Source organism: Onychostoma macrolepis, chromosome 25 (assembly GCF_012432095.1).
Source record: "Onychostoma macrolepis isolate SWU-2019 chromosome 25, ASM1243209v1, whole genome shotgun sequence".
NCBI classification, from domain to species: domain Eukaryota; kingdom Metazoa; phylum Chordata; class Actinopteri; order Cypriniformes; family Cyprinidae; genus Onychostoma; species Onychostoma macrolepis.
The window spans coordinates 21,851,260-21,867,659 of NC_081179.1; the positions used below are offsets into that span (position 1 = coordinate 21,851,260).

Sequence of the window (16,400 nt, forward strand, 5' to 3'; positions counted from 1 at the left end):
CCTTGTAAGATTTTAAACCAATCACTGAACTTCCCTCCAACACCCACCGCCAAAGCCACACCTCCATAGCCTGCATTCGGATTGTGCTGCATTTTAGACTAAACACACAACAAAGAAATTGTGATGGAGGGTTGAAAGAGATTTTTTTATTTTTTTTAAATGTCAGTGCAAAAAGCATTAGTAAATATTGATTTTAACCTATTTAAATTTAGATCGATGATCCATTAAGCTGCTCATATTAATAAACGTGAATAACTTTGTGGCTTTCCTTCATTCTGTCAACAAAACAGTGAGTGTATAATACTCACAATAATTTACTTCAAACTGCAAAATCAAACTGCACTTTTGCTCTTTTTCTAGAGTTTGTGGGTGGCTCTGAAAAGAGCCGTTGGGGAATAAAACCGTAAATGTTTACTTCTTCTTGGGAGCTGCCTTTTTGGGTTTTGCTGCTTTAGGCTTTGCAGCTTTAGGCTTTGCAGCTTTAGGCTTGGCCGCCTTGGGTTTGGTAGTCTTGGCTTTTTTGGGGCTCTTGGCTGCTTTCTTGGGCGCTGCCGGCTTCTTTGCCTTCTTGGGGCTCTTCGTCGCCTTCTTAGCGGCTGCAGCGGCGGGTTTCTTGGCCTTCTTGGGCGATTTCTTAGCGGCGGGCTTCTTTGCCGCTGCGCTCTTTGGCTTCTTGGCAGCAGCGGGTTTCTTGGCCGCGGGCTTCTTGGCTTTAGGAGCCGCTTTCTTGGCCGGTTTCTTCTTGGTCTCGGTCTTGCTGAGCTTGAAGGAGCCGGAGGCGCCGGTCCCTTTGACCTGCACCAGGGTGCCTTTAGTCACCAGGCTCTTGATGGCGAGCTTGACGCGGGAGTTCTTCTTCTCCACGTCGTAGCCGCCGGCGGCGAGAGCTTTCTTCAGCGCGGCGAGGGACACGCCGCTCCTCTCCTTGGACGCGGACACGGCTTTGACGATCAGCTCACCGACGCCTGGACCTGCTTTCTTGGCTTTAGCAGCGGACTTCTTCTTGGGCGCTTTGGCCGGCGGAGCGGCAGCAGCCGGGGCTGGAGCGGTTTCTGCCATTTTTCCGAGCGATTTACAGACAGTCTATCAGACACTGAGTTCAAAGATGAGTGTCACTTGAGCAGCGCTGCGCTCTTATACAACACATGAGAACCTTATAGACTCAACCCGCGCCGCTCGGTGTCTGCGCGCCTCTGCGAGCTCCTCGCGCTTGTGTTTTCTTCTCCTACATTAAAGGGCAAAACTCGAGTAGTAAAACAGTTTAACGCAATAAAAAACAAACGAACACCAAGCAGAGGCTCTTGGCTTTCTTTGGAGACTAAAATACGAGGAGAGGAAATGTTTGTTTTGACCTGATCGGATCAAACTCAAGGCGAGCATCAGCTACGGAACAAAGCCGCGTGCAAATGTAATGCCTTGTTTAAGTGGAAAAGTTGATAAAATATTTAAATCGTCCTCTGTGTGTTTCAGAAACAGTTTGAAAGTGAATATAATGAAATGAGCATCAGTGAAGGGCGTGTGCAGCGTTTCATACAGCTGTTGTTTTGGGCAGCTTGAAGCACAAACATCTGGAGGCTTCGAGTCTGTTTGTGACTCATGTCAGAGGCCCGTTTCAGAAAGGAGGTTAAGTGAAAACTCTGAATTTAAGTGCATTTTACGTCAAACATGTAAAATTGTCCACCGGGTAAGAAAAAATAGGCTAATCTTAATGCACAAGATCTTGAATGAAACAAGATATTTATTTATTTATTTCTTACCCCATTGGCATATATGCAATTTTTCTTATGTAGATAATGCATCTTCATTTATGAATCTTCAGATATTTTGACTGGAAACACGAAGACAAAAAAACAATATATAAGCAAGAAATGCATTTTCGCAGTGCATGTATTCATTCATTGCACATATTTTCATCATACAGACAGTGGTGTAGTGGTGGTGTCTTTATCAGTCGGCATTCCGTACCCACTGCTAAATCCTCTCTGATGCACATAATTCAGTAGTGTCCTGCACTAGCCAAATCATGACAGTCCAGCATATGAGTAACTAATCCAATCGCATCTGAATAAATGCAAATATTCCCTAAAAACTTCCAATAAAGACAGTGATGCGGTCAGGAACGTGACGTAAACACACTCATGCAGTGTATGTTTAATTTATATATATTTGATAGCTATTTTGTAAATTTATAATATTTAATATTGTGTGCAATCTGTCACGCCCACTAGGTGACACATGCACTGATAGCACTGAAGTGAACTAACCCTGAAACAGAACCTACTCCGGAGCAGGTTATGTTCAGAGAATAAGTTGCTATGGCAAATTCCATACACTGAAAGTTACCTCCATTTTTGGAACCAAAAACTGTGTTTATCTGCTGTAAAAAAAAATTAAAAATAACTAAAATATAATAAAATACCTAACTACATAATACTACTATTGTTAGAAATTGTAACAAAATTAAAATAGAAATATAAACTTTTGAACTGCGGGTTTCGTCTGGTCAGAGGAGAACTGGCCCCCGACTGAGCCTGGTTTCTCCCAAGGTTTTTTTCTCCATTCTGTCTCAGAGGGAGTTTTGGTTCCTTGCCGCTGTCGCCTCTGGCTTGCTCAGTTGGGGACACTTAATTTCTAGCGATTATCGCCGATTTGATTGCACAGATACTATTTAAACTAAACTGAGCTAGACAATGACATCTCTGAATTCAATAATGAAATGCCTTTAACTGAAAATTGAGTGTTTAATATTATCATTATACATTACTGACACTCTATCCTCCAATTTGATACTGTTAAGTGCTTTGACACAATCTGTATTGTAAAAGCGCTATATAAATAAAGGTGACTTGCTTACTTATCCTTAAACATACCCGGGTATGTTACATAACCTGCTTTCTGGAATACCCCCTGGTCAGCAGATGATCTATAATAATAATAATAATAATAATAACTCAGTTCGGAAAGTTATGAATTAGTTTATATGAGTTTCATTTTCACATTATTATTTTTTTTAATTTGACTTCATACGAATTAGCAGCTATTTTGACAAAACGTAAAAAGTAATAAATGAGATTGGTTACACCTGCACATTTTCTGATTTAGTTTATTTGGTTTCTGGTCCACTCTTTATTGAAGATGTAGCATGCATTATTTGTATAATTCTGTGTCTAAAAGTTTGAATGAATAATAGTTTTTTTTATTTGTTTGCACAAATTACTCTTTGTTTTACAGATGTGTAGAATGTCTTGGTTTCTTTATTATTGTGTATTCTTTTTTGTGTATCTTTGCAAGAAATTAATTTTATAATTCAGTATTCAAGTAGTTGGTCGCTAAAAGGGTCTGCAAAGTCTGGCAACACTGTGCATCTCCATTTCTCCAACTACAGGCTAGGCCATGGGTCAAACAGAAAACGTGCGCTGCGTTAATCGCGCGTTGATAAAATTAGTGTCATTAAAATGCGTTAACTTTGACAGCACTAATATATATATATATATATATATATACAGTGAGGAAAATAAGTATTTGAACACCCTGCTATTTTGCAAGTTCTCCCACTTAGAAATCATGGAGGGGTCTGAAATTGTCATCGTAGGTGCATGTCCACTGTGAGAGACATAATCTAAAAAAAAAAATCCAGAAATCACAATGTATGATTTTTTAACTATTTATTTGTATGATACAGCTGCAAATAAGTATTTGAACACCTGTCTATCAGCTAGAATTCTGACCCTCAAAGACCTGTTAGTCTGCCTTTAAAATGTCCACCTCCACTACATTTATTATCCTAAATTAGATGCACCTGTTTGAGGTCGTTAGCTGCATAAAGACACCTGTCCACCCCATACAATCAGTAAGAATCCAACTACTAACATGGCCAAGACCAAAGAGCTGTCCAAAGACACTAGAGACAAAATTGTACATCTCCACAAGGCTGGAAAGGGCTACGGGGAAATTGCCAAGCAGCTTGGTGAAAAAGGTCCACTGTTGGAGCAATCATTAGAAAATGGAAGAAGCTAAACATGACTGTCAATCTCCCTCGGACTGGGGCTCCATGCAAGATCTCACCTCGTGGGGTCTCAATGATCCTAAGAAAGGTGAGAAATCAGCCCAGAACTACACGGGAGGAGCTGGTCAATGACCTGAAAAGAGCTGGGACCACCGTTTCCAAGGTTACTGTTGGTAATACACTAAGACGTCATGGTTTGAAATCATGCATGGCACGGAAGGTTCCCCTGCTTAAACCAGGCCTGACTTAAGTTTGCCAATGACCATTTGGATGATCCAGAGAAAGTCATGGGAGAAAGTCATGTGGTCAGATGAGACCAAAATAGAACTTTTGGTCATAATTCCACTAAACGTGTTTGGAGGAAGAAGAATGATGAGTACCATCCCAAGAACACCATCCCTACTGTGAAGCATGGGGTGGTAGCATCATGCTTTGGGGTGTTTTTCTGCACATGGGACAGGGCGACTGCACTGTATTAAGGAGAGGATGACCGGGGCCATGTATTGCGAGATTTTGGGGAACAACCTCCTTCCCTCAGTTAGAGCATTGAAGATGGGTCGAGGCTGGGTCTTCCAACATGACAATGACCAAGCACACAGCCAGGATAACCAAGGAGTGGCTCTGTAAGAAGCATATCAAGCTTCTGGCGTGGCCGAGCCAGTCTCCAGACCTAAACCCAATAGAGAATCTTTGGAGGAGCTCAAACTCCGTGTTTCTCAGCGACAGGCCAGAAACCTGACTGATCTAGAGAAGATCTGTGTGGAGGAGTGGGCCAAAATCCCTCCTGCAGTGTGTGCAAACCTGGTGAAAAACTACAGGAAACGTTTGACCTCTGTAATTGCAAACAAAGGCCACTGTACCAAATATTAACATTGATTTTCTCAGGTGTTCAAATACTTATTTGCAGCTGTATCATACAAATAAATAGTTAAAAATCATACATTGTGATTTCTGGATTTTTTTTTAGATTATGTCTCTCACAGTGGACATGCACCTACGATGACAATTTCAGACCCCTCCATGATTTCTAAGTGGGAGAACTTGCAAAATAGCAGGGTGTTCAAATACTTATTTTCCTCACTGTATATATATATATATATAATATTTTTTATTTTTTTTTATTTTTTTCACTCATTAAAATGCAAATCAATTTATAACTTTTTTGAAATTAGTTTTTCTGGACTTTCTTGTTGTCATTCTGTCTCTCAGCTATTCAAATAAACCTACCATTAAACTTATAGACTGATTATTTTGTTGTCAGTGGGCAAACATACAAAATCAGGCTGATTTTGTACGTTTGCTGATTTTGTACATCTATAATTTTAATTATTTTAAAATTATTTTAATTATTATTATTTTTAATTATTTTAAAATTATTACATTTTTAAATATATATTCTGTACAGGTGCATCTCAATAAATTAGAAGGTCGTGGAGAAGTTAATTTATTTCAGTAATTCAACTCAATTCAAATAAATTCAATGCACACAGACTGAAGTAGTTTAAGTGTTTGGTTCTTTTAATTGTGATGATTTTGGCTCACATTTTAACAAAAACCCACCAATTCACTATCTCAACAAATTATAATATGGTGACACGCCAATCAGCTAATCAACTCAAAACACCTGCAAAGGTTTCCTGAGCCTTCAAAGTGGTCTCTCAGTTTGGTTCACTAGGCTACACAATCATGGGGAAGACTGCTGATCTGACAGTTGTCCAGAAGACAATCATTGACACCCTTCATAAGGAGGGTAAGCCACAAACATTCATTGCCAAAGAAGCTGGCTGTTCACAGAGTGCTGTATCCAAGCATGTTAACAGAAAGTTGAGTGGAAGGAAAAAGTGTGGAAGAAAAAGACACACAACCAACCGAGAGAACCGCAGCCTTATGAGGATTGTCAAGCAAAATCGAGTCAAGAATTTGGGTGAACATCACAAGGAATGGACTGAGGCTGGGGTCAATGCATCAAGAGCCACCACACACAGACGTGTCGAGGAATTTGGGTACAGCTGTTGTATTCCTCTTGTTAAGCCACTCCTGAACCACAGACCAGGCAAGACGCCTCTGATGTTGTCTAAGGAGAAGAACAGGGGAATAGTATTTATAGTTTAGGGAAATGGGTGTTTTTTTATTTTTATTTTTTTATTGGCGTTATGGATTTGAAATTTTAGTTCAAAAGCATGGTTATAGTGTTTTAGCAATCAAGAAAAATTGTAATAGAGCAATTTCTGGAGCACTTCAACAGGTGTCTTCCTTGTGAGGGTGACAGTGGGGAAAAGAGATTTGGACAGACATTCAAATGTCATGTGACTTAAACAGCGCAATATTGTCTACCTTAAGGCCTGCCCTTTAATTTCCATAGTGCAGTAGATTGTATTTCTTTTGTTTCTTGTTTTAATAAGACAATGAGTAGAAATTAATTCTTACAATATGGCAACTCCATACTACAAAGGTTTACGCTAAGAAAACATTTTGCACTGAGGTCTTATTACTACTTACAGATTGTAACTGCTACACGATTAAAACTTACACAGACTGACCCAATTCATGGTTGTCAGTCAGGCTGTAACCTAAAATTATTGTTAGAAATCAAACATGATTAAACTTGACAGCGAACACTAGCCCTATAGTTCACTGCCAGAACAAGTCAATAAGTGTCAATAATACAGAGTAATTACCCAAGTACCTAGTAGTAGCCGTAGTACTTACATGAAACAAAATGTACTTACCATGTAACTAAGTTATGGAACAGCCTGTAATTAGTTTGTAATTATGTAGATATAATAGGCAGCTACTGTTACACATATGTAACCGACCGAGTCTGTTATACAGCTACTTATATAACCAAAAGATTGTTACATATGTGTTACATGAATAATTACATTATGTAAAGTCTGCAAGTACACAAACATAAGCTACTTAAAATAAAGTGTATCAAGATTGTACTTAAGTGTACAAGTAGCTGTGTAACCGACGCGGTCTGTTACATGTGTAACAGTAGCTGCCCATTACATCTACATAATTACAAACTAAGTACAGGCTGTTCCATAACTTAGTTACATCATAAGTACACTTTATTTCATACAAGTACAACAGCTACTACTAATTACTTAAGTAATTACTCTGTATTATGACACCTTAAAATAGAGTGTTACCTAAAGTTCTTATGTTGCATTAGTTTACACAGCTACTAGAACGGATAAAACTTATAAAAGCTCTTTAAGTGATAAGATGGGTGGCTCTTAAAAGAGCCTTTGAGTCCCGGGGACTGGAGCGGAGCTCTACTTGGAGCTGGTGTACTTGGTGACGGCCTTGGTGCCCTCAGACACGGCGTGTTTGGCCAGCTCTCCGGGCAGCAGCAGACGCACGGCGGTCTGGATCTCTCTCGATGTGATGGTGGAGCGCTTGTTGTAGTGAGCGAGACGAGACGATTCACCGGCGATGCGCTCGAAGATGTCGTTGACGAAAGAGTTCATGATCCCCATCGCCTTAGAAGAGATCCCGGTGTCAGGATGAACCTGCTTCAGCACTTTGTACACGTAGATAGCGTAGCTCTCCTTCCTGGTCTTTCTGCGCTTCTTTCCTCCTTTACCGGCGGTCTTAGTGACGGCCTTCTTGGAGCCCTTCTTAGGCGCAGACTTCGCTGGTTCAGGCATGATGATGAAGATGCTGATAAATCAACAAATTAAGTGAGCCGGACAGAGATATTTATTGACTCGTCTATGCTAATTTTCAAGGAGATAAAGAACTTTCTGATTGCGTGTTTTCATAGACCAAACCCATAAACTCGTACGTGATTGGACAACTCGAAGCATCACGAGCGGAACGAGGGCCAATCACAGGCGGTGACTTGATAGCTCCACCCACCTTTCCGTGTTTGAACTACATCAGCTCCTAAATGTTTCCTTTGTTTCAGATCCCGCTCTTTTTGATTGTTTTATACAAGAATACAAACTGGTCTCAAATATCATACAGTGTATTTTTTAAACTCCTTATAGACTCATTGAGATAATTTGGAAAAAGAAGAGCAATGATGGTTACTCTTTATTTTTCTCTGCTGTCCTGCCAGTTTCACTTCTGCTGTAACTTAAATATCATTCTCATCTGATTGTGCTTTCTCTTTATTTTGTAAATCACTTCAATTCATAGAAAACTCTAAACAAGCAAATTAAAATGCCATGTAAGACAAAAATAAACATGCTCTCATTCTGTGCGCCGTTGAATAAACCCCATAACGTTAAACCAGCTCCAATTCTGATTTTGATTATGATCTGTCAAGTGATTTGAGTCAGACTGGTTTGATCTACTATTTTCAAATGAAAAGAAAACGGAACAAAATCTAATATATCAGTTTCATTGGTGTATACAGCGTTTACTATATACAGCTGGACGCATTCATTTTATTCAGAAGCTAGGATTAAATTATTGTTTTTGTAAAAAATAAAAAAAAAATATAAAAAAAATAAACATTACTGCACATGAACAATGAATGACAGTTCAACAAAGAGAAGCAGAGAGAGGAGGGGTTTGTGATTTAGAGGGACGAGCAGTGATTGGTTTTAAACTGTGATCGACTCCAACCAATAGAAGAGGAGCACGCTCTCTTAAAAGCTGATTGTCAAACTGCAGCACTATAATTTCTGCCTCGATCTGTAGAAACAACCGTATCACAATCTTCAACATGAGTGGAAGAGGCAAAACCGGCGGTAAGACCAGAGCGAAGGCTAAGACTCGCTCCTCCAGAGCAGGGCTGCAGTTCCCCGTCGGTCGTGTTCACAGGCTTCTCCGTAAAGGAAACTACGCCGAGCGCGTTGGTGCCGGTGCTCCGGTTTATCTGGCCGCTGTGCTCGAGTATCTGACGGCTGAGATCCTGGAGTTGGCTGGAAACGCCGCTCGGGACAACAAGAAGACCCGTATCATCCCCCGTCACCTGCAGCTGGCGGTGCGCAACGACGAGGAGCTGAACAAACTCCTGGGCCGAGTGACCATCGCTCAGGGCGGCGTGCTGCCCAACATCCAGGCCGTGCTGCTGCCCAAGAAGACCGAGAAACCCGCCAAAACCAAGTAGATGAACTGAAATGTGATGAACATTCAAAACTCCCAAAGGCTCTTTTCAGAGCCACCTACTTTCTCTATAAAAGCAATTTGACTTATGCATGTAATAAATAAACAGCTGTTAATTTGTATTTATCGTTCTACTACACAACATTTGCGTCGTGTCCACGCTGCACATGAGTGGCGTCAATAGAGCAAATTCTATATGTACACAATTCCGTGTGAGTGGAACAGCACAAAGTGATGCTTAAATAAAAAGAAAACCAGAGAAAAAAAATAAAAAACGTTTAACTGCAGCAGGAAGACTAAAAAACATCTTAAAATATTTACCCTGCTAAAAAAACAATAGAAACCATCACAGAAATGCAAATGGATTCCATTAAAATACCATTATGAACCATTAGCTTTTTCCAGTAAAACCATTACAAAAAAAAAATCATTTTTCTAATAGGATTTAACATCCCACCAATAGAATCCATCACATACCAGTAGACACCATTATAGTTTCCATTAAAACCAATACAATTCCCATTATAACCATTAAAACCTTTACATGTTCTATCGTGTTTTGGGAAGGGTTCTCTTGTTTTTTTTCAGCAGGGTATGGTAACATCCTCCACCCCACTGTCACATGTAGTGTAAATACAAAAAGTATCTGCTCTGATTCTAACAGAACAGCCTTCTGGTGAGCACATGTAAAAGGGAAAAGCATGGGACACTGAACCATAGACTGTAAAATATATAACTGAACAGAGAACAATTGAGCGGGAAACGCAGACCGCAGCTGCTTGTTCGAAAACAGGAAACGCGCTGTCATTGGCCGCCTCACGCAGCGCTGTAAACACAATAGCCAATCAAATACCGCTGGTGACGCACCGCCCAATGCGACAGTACAGCTTAAAAAGCTCCTGCACAAGAACATAGTCATTCTGTGTCAGAGAACAAGACTCGACTCTCGAGAAAATGGCAAGAACCAAGCAGACGGCTCGTAAATCCACCGGCGGCAAAGCCCCGAGGAAGCAGCTCGCTACTAAAGCCGCCCGTAAGAGCGCTCCGGCCACCGGCGGCGTCAAGAAGCCTCACCGCTACAGGCCCGGCACCGTGGCTCTGCGAGAGATCCGTCGCTATCAGAAGTCCACCGAGCTGCTGATCCGCAAGCTGCCCTTCCAGCGTCTGGTGCGAGAAATCGCTCAGGACTTCAAGACGGACCTGCGCTTCCAGAGCTCCGCTGTCATGGCCCTGCAGGAGGCCAGCGAGGCTTATTTGGTCGGTCTGTTTGAGGACACCAACCTGTGCGCCATCCACGCCAAGAGAGTCACCATCATGCCCAAAGACATCCAGCTGGCGCGCCGCATCCGCGGAGAGCGCGCTTAAACCCGCCGCCGCCGCTGTATCACCCCATTAAACCCCAAAGGCTCTTTTAAGAGCCACTCACGTTTTCACTTTAAGAGCTTCAAATTTTTCTACGTCTTTGATATGTCAGAATTTAGGATAAATACTAAAACAATTTTGTCAGTTAATTTTTTTTTTTTTTTTTTTGGGGGAACAAGGTTTTTGTGAAAAAGCTATTTCAGAGAATGTATGTCATGATCAACGTTTTAAAGGTTCACATCGGTCAGTCATGTATTGGATGTTTCTCAGAGGTTCTCGCTTCAAAGGTGTTTGTGTGTGAGAGAATCGCCTCAATTATGTAAACGAGTAAAACTTTATCAGAATGATATGATTCGAGCTTTTTATAATGAAACTGCTCAGAATGATCAACTGCTCCCATCTAGACGCCAGACGTCAGAAAAACCTAGAACATGTTTATTTAATTTTGGTTAAATTGATGGTTTGATGTGTACATTTGTTGCAAATTAAAGTAGTTTGTTTAGAAATCTACAACAATACGTTGACCTTCTAACAGTAGCACTATTAAAAAAACAAAAACAAAAAAAAAAACAACCTGGACTTGTCACCCCACTGATATGGTCACATATTTTGCTGGATTTGTAGAATCTCTATAGTGATGAGGCACATCTTGCATTGAGAAAATGTATAATTCTGCTTTCTCTATACAAAATCACTGGCTGAACAACCCTGGCCACTTTTATAAATATAACTTTTCATACCACTATTTATGTTTCATATACAGTATTGCACTGCTGATAAAATGTCAAAGGCATATTGCTATAAAATTGTTATTGCTTTCTTTGATTTCTGATCGATTTATGTGAAAAAGTTGGTGAAATTGACTTAGAGGTCAAGATGTCAATTTCATGGATTTTATTCAATTACATTCTGACAGAACAGAAACCACCTTCATACATTTGTTTGAAGAAAATTATTTAATTTTACATTCAGGCCATTTATGATGAGAACAATAAATTTTATAAGATGTATATACAGTATAAAATAAAAAAGCAACAAATGGGTTTACTTGCTAAAAAAAAAAATTCAAATATAAAAAAATAAAAAATTATATACAAAGTGTGCAACTAACAAAGTTTACCAAAATATTCACATTTCCATATTTAAAGTATCGATTGATTGATTGATTGACTTTATTCAGCAAGGATGCATTAAATTGATCAAAAGTGACTGTAAAGATATTTACATTGAAGACTGGAGTAATGATGCTGCAGTGTCAATGTAACAAAGTCAGCTTGCCGTCACAGGGATAAAGTACATTTTAAAATTTATTAAAATAATATATTAATTTTACTATATTTTAGTGGCAATTTTACATCACTTGATCAAATAAATGCAGCCTTGGTGAGCAGAATACCTTTCTTAAAAAAATAAAAAATAAAATAAAATAAACTTGCAGAGATCCAAAACTTTTGAACAGTAGTGTAAACATATACATGATAAACACAACTGATTTATCAAGCAGTCATTAACCCACAAACTGTGAGATGCAATAAACAATTAAAAAATGACCATCTTTTAAAATGTAAAAACTTAGGTAATTAGCAACAATCAAAATTCATAGGCTTCTAGAATAAGGACCTAAGAATTGTATGCAGGAGAATCTTGTTTTAGCTCATTTTCTCACATACTATTTAGCTTATTTGCTTTTTTCTGTTTAGATGTTCTTTTTGCATTACCATTCTCATTTAGTTTGGTCAAAGTGTCCTGGTGTGCTCTCTGAGCTCTGAAAAAATAAATAAATAAATAGAATAAAACAAACAGAATGTAAATAGAGAAAGTACATATTTCATGAATTGACAAGTTCTTTTAATGAGTGCATAATCATGTTATTTGTGTGTAATTTGTTTTATTACCGGTAACTCTTGTTACTGACCTCAATTCTTCCTTAAGCCTACTGAGTTTATCATACAGTCTTTCATTTCTCACATCCAGTGGTGAGGCAGGGACAAACCAGCTTGCTACACACTTAAATGTCACCACTACATGCTGGGCAGAGAGAGAGATAATGAACTGAATTAATTATTCATTATCTTAATGTAATTATTCTGTATCTTGAATCATGTTTTTGTGTATGTCAGATTACCTCAAATAGAATGATGAAGACTAACCGTGCTGCCAGAATGACCCAAAACTGATTAGTTAAACTAAAGTCTTCATTACTTCTGTAGTCTCTGTAGCTGAAATGAAAACAATACAAAGTCAAAGCTTTGATTTATTTATTTTTTAACTAGAAGCTAAAAATGTACAAAAAACATACTAATTAATAAGAAAAAAAAGAAGTAATTTTGTGTCTTGAGTCAATGTTTTGAGGTGCTGTTAAGACTTGGCTAGTGCTTGCTGTAGCAGTTGCAGTGCTCTCAGAAACCAAGAGCGGCGAGCTCGTTAGGTGCTGTGGGATTACAAATTTAAGAATCTGTCTTAGATCCACTGATCCTATGCCCTGACATACAATCACTTGAAAAACTAAGGTGAAATGCATTGCATGACATCAGATGAATGCTTCTGTTGAACAAAGTGCAAGAGGTTCCTGCCAGTTCCTGTTCTCTTATTGCAAGTAAAATGAGCCAGATTACTGAGGCTTTCACCTTTTGTTTGTAATTCTGCCCCAGTCTTTGAGTAGTTATGCTGATTGGATTAGGACTGGTGAAATGGGGCAGGTTGCTATACCTGAATATTTAATTTGCATGCTTTAAGGCCATCACCCAGGGGCTTTGTCTCCATTTCTAAACACTCCCCCCTAAATGTATATAAATTACAATGTGTCACTGCCTTAGTTAGGCTTTTGATGACTGCAGCACCACAGAGCCCATTCTCAACAAAGAACTCTGCTGAAGATACCCAAGAGTCTTCTGGTATTTGCTTCTGAGTTTCCAACAACGCTTTGTACCGCACAGTTCTAAGAACTTAGTTCTAGGAACTAGCCAGCAGGGTGGTTCCTAGAAACCAATTTCACCCTCGGGCCATTTTCCTGGTTGTATTCGCACTGGCAGCAGGAACTCTGAAGCTGCCGATAATGACGTCTTTATTCACGGCATTCACAAACAACCGGTGAATGGAGGACACCGTGATCGAAGCTGTTTTTGTTGTGTGTCGTGTCGTTTTTTGATAACAGATGGAATGTAAATTAAGATTTGGTCAGTGCTCTTTTAATCGTGTAAATTGTGCAATGACAACTCGCAATGTTACATATCATGAGAAAAGAACACAATGCTGCAGACAACAGGTGAATGTCATTATCACTGTTTTCCATGTTCGTGGAGTAAATATTTTTACAAGGCTTTTTAAAAATGCCGAGGTAGTTGGTGTATCGTATGTGTCTGGCCAATCAGCGTACACTTACATCACTGGTAGTTCCTTTAGTACTGTTTTAGACCCAACTCTTAAGTAGTTCCCCCAAATGGAGTTCCTAGAACTAAATACGTTACGAGTTCTTGCGATGTGAACACGCCAAAAAGAGAGAACTTCCGCCAAAATTTCTAGGAACTATGAAAATGTTACTCTGGTGAGAAAGCGCCTATTGGCTGCTGATACAAATAGATCCAATCAGCTGTGCCATCTGATAATGATGTCATTATGTCAGATTGTGTTTGACCTATCAAACTGCACCATCTAGAGTTTCATGACAGAACTTTGGATTTGCCTACTGTTTCCTACGATCCAGTGTTAATTTCGTCGACTAAGACTAAGACGAAAAATATTCGTCAACGAACCTTTTTTCTGTGACTAAGACGAGACGTTGACGAGCTCAAATTAATGTCTGATGATAAAAACTATGACGAAATTTATGCCGCGTCTTCATTAACAAGACGAGACGGGACTAAAATGTTATTTGAGGACTACCGGACATTCAAAATACATCCTATATGCTAAATTAACTGTCTTGTCTTTCAAAATGTGCGTCTCTGTCATTGGATTACAATGGGATGAGGGGCGTATCTCAGTATGGCAGCCGCAGTGGACGGATAGGCTATCAAAACGCAAACTAACGATCTGAAACAATATTCTCAGCACCCGAAGGGTTAGTGATAGGGTGACCAGACGTCCCGTTTTTCCCGGGAGTCACAATTCGTTGTCTATTAATTTAAAGTTAGTGACGGCGGGATAGGCGGAATCGCGCTGATAGAAGCGCTCTCTCTCGCGCACGCTCCACTTCTTCAGTTCTCATACAGCGCGCGATCAGTTCTCAGTTCTCAGCGCTCAAATACACACACAGCAGTCCTGTGTCTATCGTGTAGAGTCAGAGTATCTCACATAAATACAGTCAGTTATGGCTTAAGTGAGCGTAAACAGGTGGATGAAAACTGAATGTGTGTCAGTATTACATGCATGCCTTCCGTCTTAAAGGGACAGCATTCCTAATTATCCGTGTCATAAATGTTAACCAACAAAAGATGTTAAATAAATGTATACTTAAGTAAAGCTACTGTATCTGAAAAATGAGTTTAATTTGTATCTCTACCAAAAAATGAAAATGTATTACAGTTTTTCCAAATTCAATCCTTGATTCAAATTTCTCATAAGCTTAATTGATTTGGTCTAAAGAGAGAAGAATTAATGACTATTTTGTTTGAATACTACATATAAAATAGCTACCAAAATAAATGTTGTTAACTGCACTTTGACTAAAAGTAAAGACTAAAAGTTGACAAAAATACAATGACTTTTCGTCGACTAAAACTAGACTAAAACTATGAAATACTCAAATGACTAAAATGTGACTAAGACTATTAAGCATTTTCGTCTCAAGACTAAGACTAAGACTAAATCAAAAATGCCTGCCAAAATTAACACTGCTACGATCAAATGCTTATGTCATATTTATATGTTGCTGAAAATATATAATACTGGTTCTCTATTGAATAGTCTTAGCCCCTAAAACATTTAAGCATTAGTTAAAAAAAATGGATGGATGGACAAACAGATAGATAGATAGATAAGTAACATTACCTGCAGTGTGTCACATTTATGCCACTGTAAGTGACCATTTGAACACTTGTGAAATCATCCCTGACTCTCTCATCACTTATATTAGCAATGGACAGAGTGTTGTTTATGTATCCAGCCATACAACTGAGAAACACACAAAGAAGATTAAAAGACACACTTGTACACTTTTGCTGCTGCAAATATACTGATCACGCAGTTGTGAAAAATCAGGTCCAACTCACGCAATGCCAGTAGCACTGCTGCTGGCACAGGGCCCATAGAAGTACTGGTAAACCAGTCGTGGAATGAAATCAGAGGATATACCAATGACCAGTCCATTAGCAATGACTGCAAGCACACCAATCACCTCAAGCACATCTGTCCAAACACCTGAAATCATAAAAAGAGTCACATATACACACATACACACATACAGGTGCTGGTCATATAATTAGAATATCATCAAAAAGTTGATTTATTTCACTAATTCCATTCAAAGTGAAACTTGTATATTATATTCATTCATTACACACAGACTGATATATTTCAAATGTTTATTTCTTTTAATTTTGATGATTAGAGCTTACAGCTCATGAAAGTCAAGAACGTGAAAACTCTACGCTAAATCCGATCTGACTGGTCAGATTGAAACTGATTTTCAGGAACGTGATTTGAATAGGATTCCAAACCACATTTGAATGTAGCTTAAACAGATTTGCAAAAATCGGATTTCATGTAGTTCATTATCGTTCAGACTAAGTATGATCGGATTTCAATCAGAATTGCACAAAAATCGGATTTGTGTTGACTGTCTGATTTTTGTGACAATCAAACCGTATCATCTTCAGATCATGTCGACTACAGCCTCCTTCAGACTAACGATCCAGGAGGAGGAAAAATTCTAATTTACAGAAAAAAATGGTCCCTAATTATGAGGGATCCTGTTAAAAACAAACTTCAGCTGCAACAGAAGGACACTTGAAAAAAAAATTGTGCTAAA

The 16,400-nt window shown here is 39.0% G+C and overlaps 5 protein-coding genes across 7 annotated transcripts in view; 2 read left to right on the forward strand and 3 right to left on the reverse strand.

Moving 5' to 3' along the window:
- Positions 1 to 34: 34 nt before the first annotated feature.
- On the reverse strand, positions 35 to 1,084 carry LOC131534326 (histone H1-like). Its single transcript, XM_058767159.1, has one exon. It carries the CDS (start codon positions 1,057 to 1,059, stop codon positions 412 to 414), a length of 648 nt encoding a protein of 215 aa, XP_058623142.1. The 5' UTR covers positions 1,060 to 1,084; the 3' UTR covers positions 35 to 411.
- Positions 1,085 to 7,199: 6,115 nt separating this feature from the next.
- LOC131534370 (histone H2B-like) lies at positions 7,200 to 7,695 on the reverse strand. The gene has a single exon (XM_058767201.1). It carries the CDS (start codon positions 7,660 to 7,662, stop codon positions 7,288 to 7,290), a length of 375 nt encoding a protein of 124 aa, XP_058623184.1. The 5' UTR covers positions 7,663 to 7,695; the 3' UTR covers positions 7,200 to 7,287.
- Positions 7,696 to 8,633: 938 nt separating this feature from the next.
- LOC131534348 (histone H2A-like) lies at positions 8,634 to 9,383 on the forward strand. The gene has a single exon (XM_058767179.1). It carries the CDS (start codon positions 8,688 to 8,690, stop codon positions 9,072 to 9,074), a length of 387 nt encoding a protein of 128 aa, XP_058623162.1. The 5' UTR covers positions 8,634 to 8,687; the 3' UTR covers positions 9,075 to 9,383.
- A 597-nt stretch (positions 9,384 to 9,980) lies between these two features.
- LOC131534338 (histone H3) lies at positions 9,981 to 10,520 on the forward strand. The gene has a single exon (XM_058767171.1). It carries the CDS (start codon positions 10,025 to 10,027, stop codon positions 10,433 to 10,435), a length of 411 nt encoding a protein of 136 aa, XP_058623154.1. The 5' UTR covers positions 9,981 to 10,024; the 3' UTR covers positions 10,436 to 10,520.
- A 747-nt stretch (positions 10,521 to 11,267) lies between these two features.
- LOC131534295 (anoctamin-9) overlaps positions 11,268 to 16,400 on the reverse strand; it is a 36,358-nt gene continuing 31,225 nt past the window's right edge. The window contains exons 19-23 of one of the 3 annotated variants that reach the window (XM_058767108.1): positions 15,643 to 15,790; positions 15,422 to 15,544; positions 12,558 to 12,651; positions 12,348 to 12,460; positions 11,268 to 12,197 (exon numbers count right to left, since the gene is read on the reverse strand). In XM_058767108.1, the coding sequence (XP_058623091.1) occupies positions 12,095 to 12,197; positions 12,348 to 12,460; positions 12,558 to 12,651; positions 15,422 to 15,544; positions 15,643 to 15,790 (581 nt within the window). In that variant the 3' untranslated portion in view covers positions 11,268 to 12,094. The remainder of the gene's footprint in view (positions 12,198 to 12,347; positions 12,461 to 12,557; positions 12,652 to 15,421; positions 15,545 to 15,642; positions 15,791 to 16,400) is intronic. The other 2 variants (XM_058767106.1, XM_058767107.1) reach the window with 2 other exon arrangements.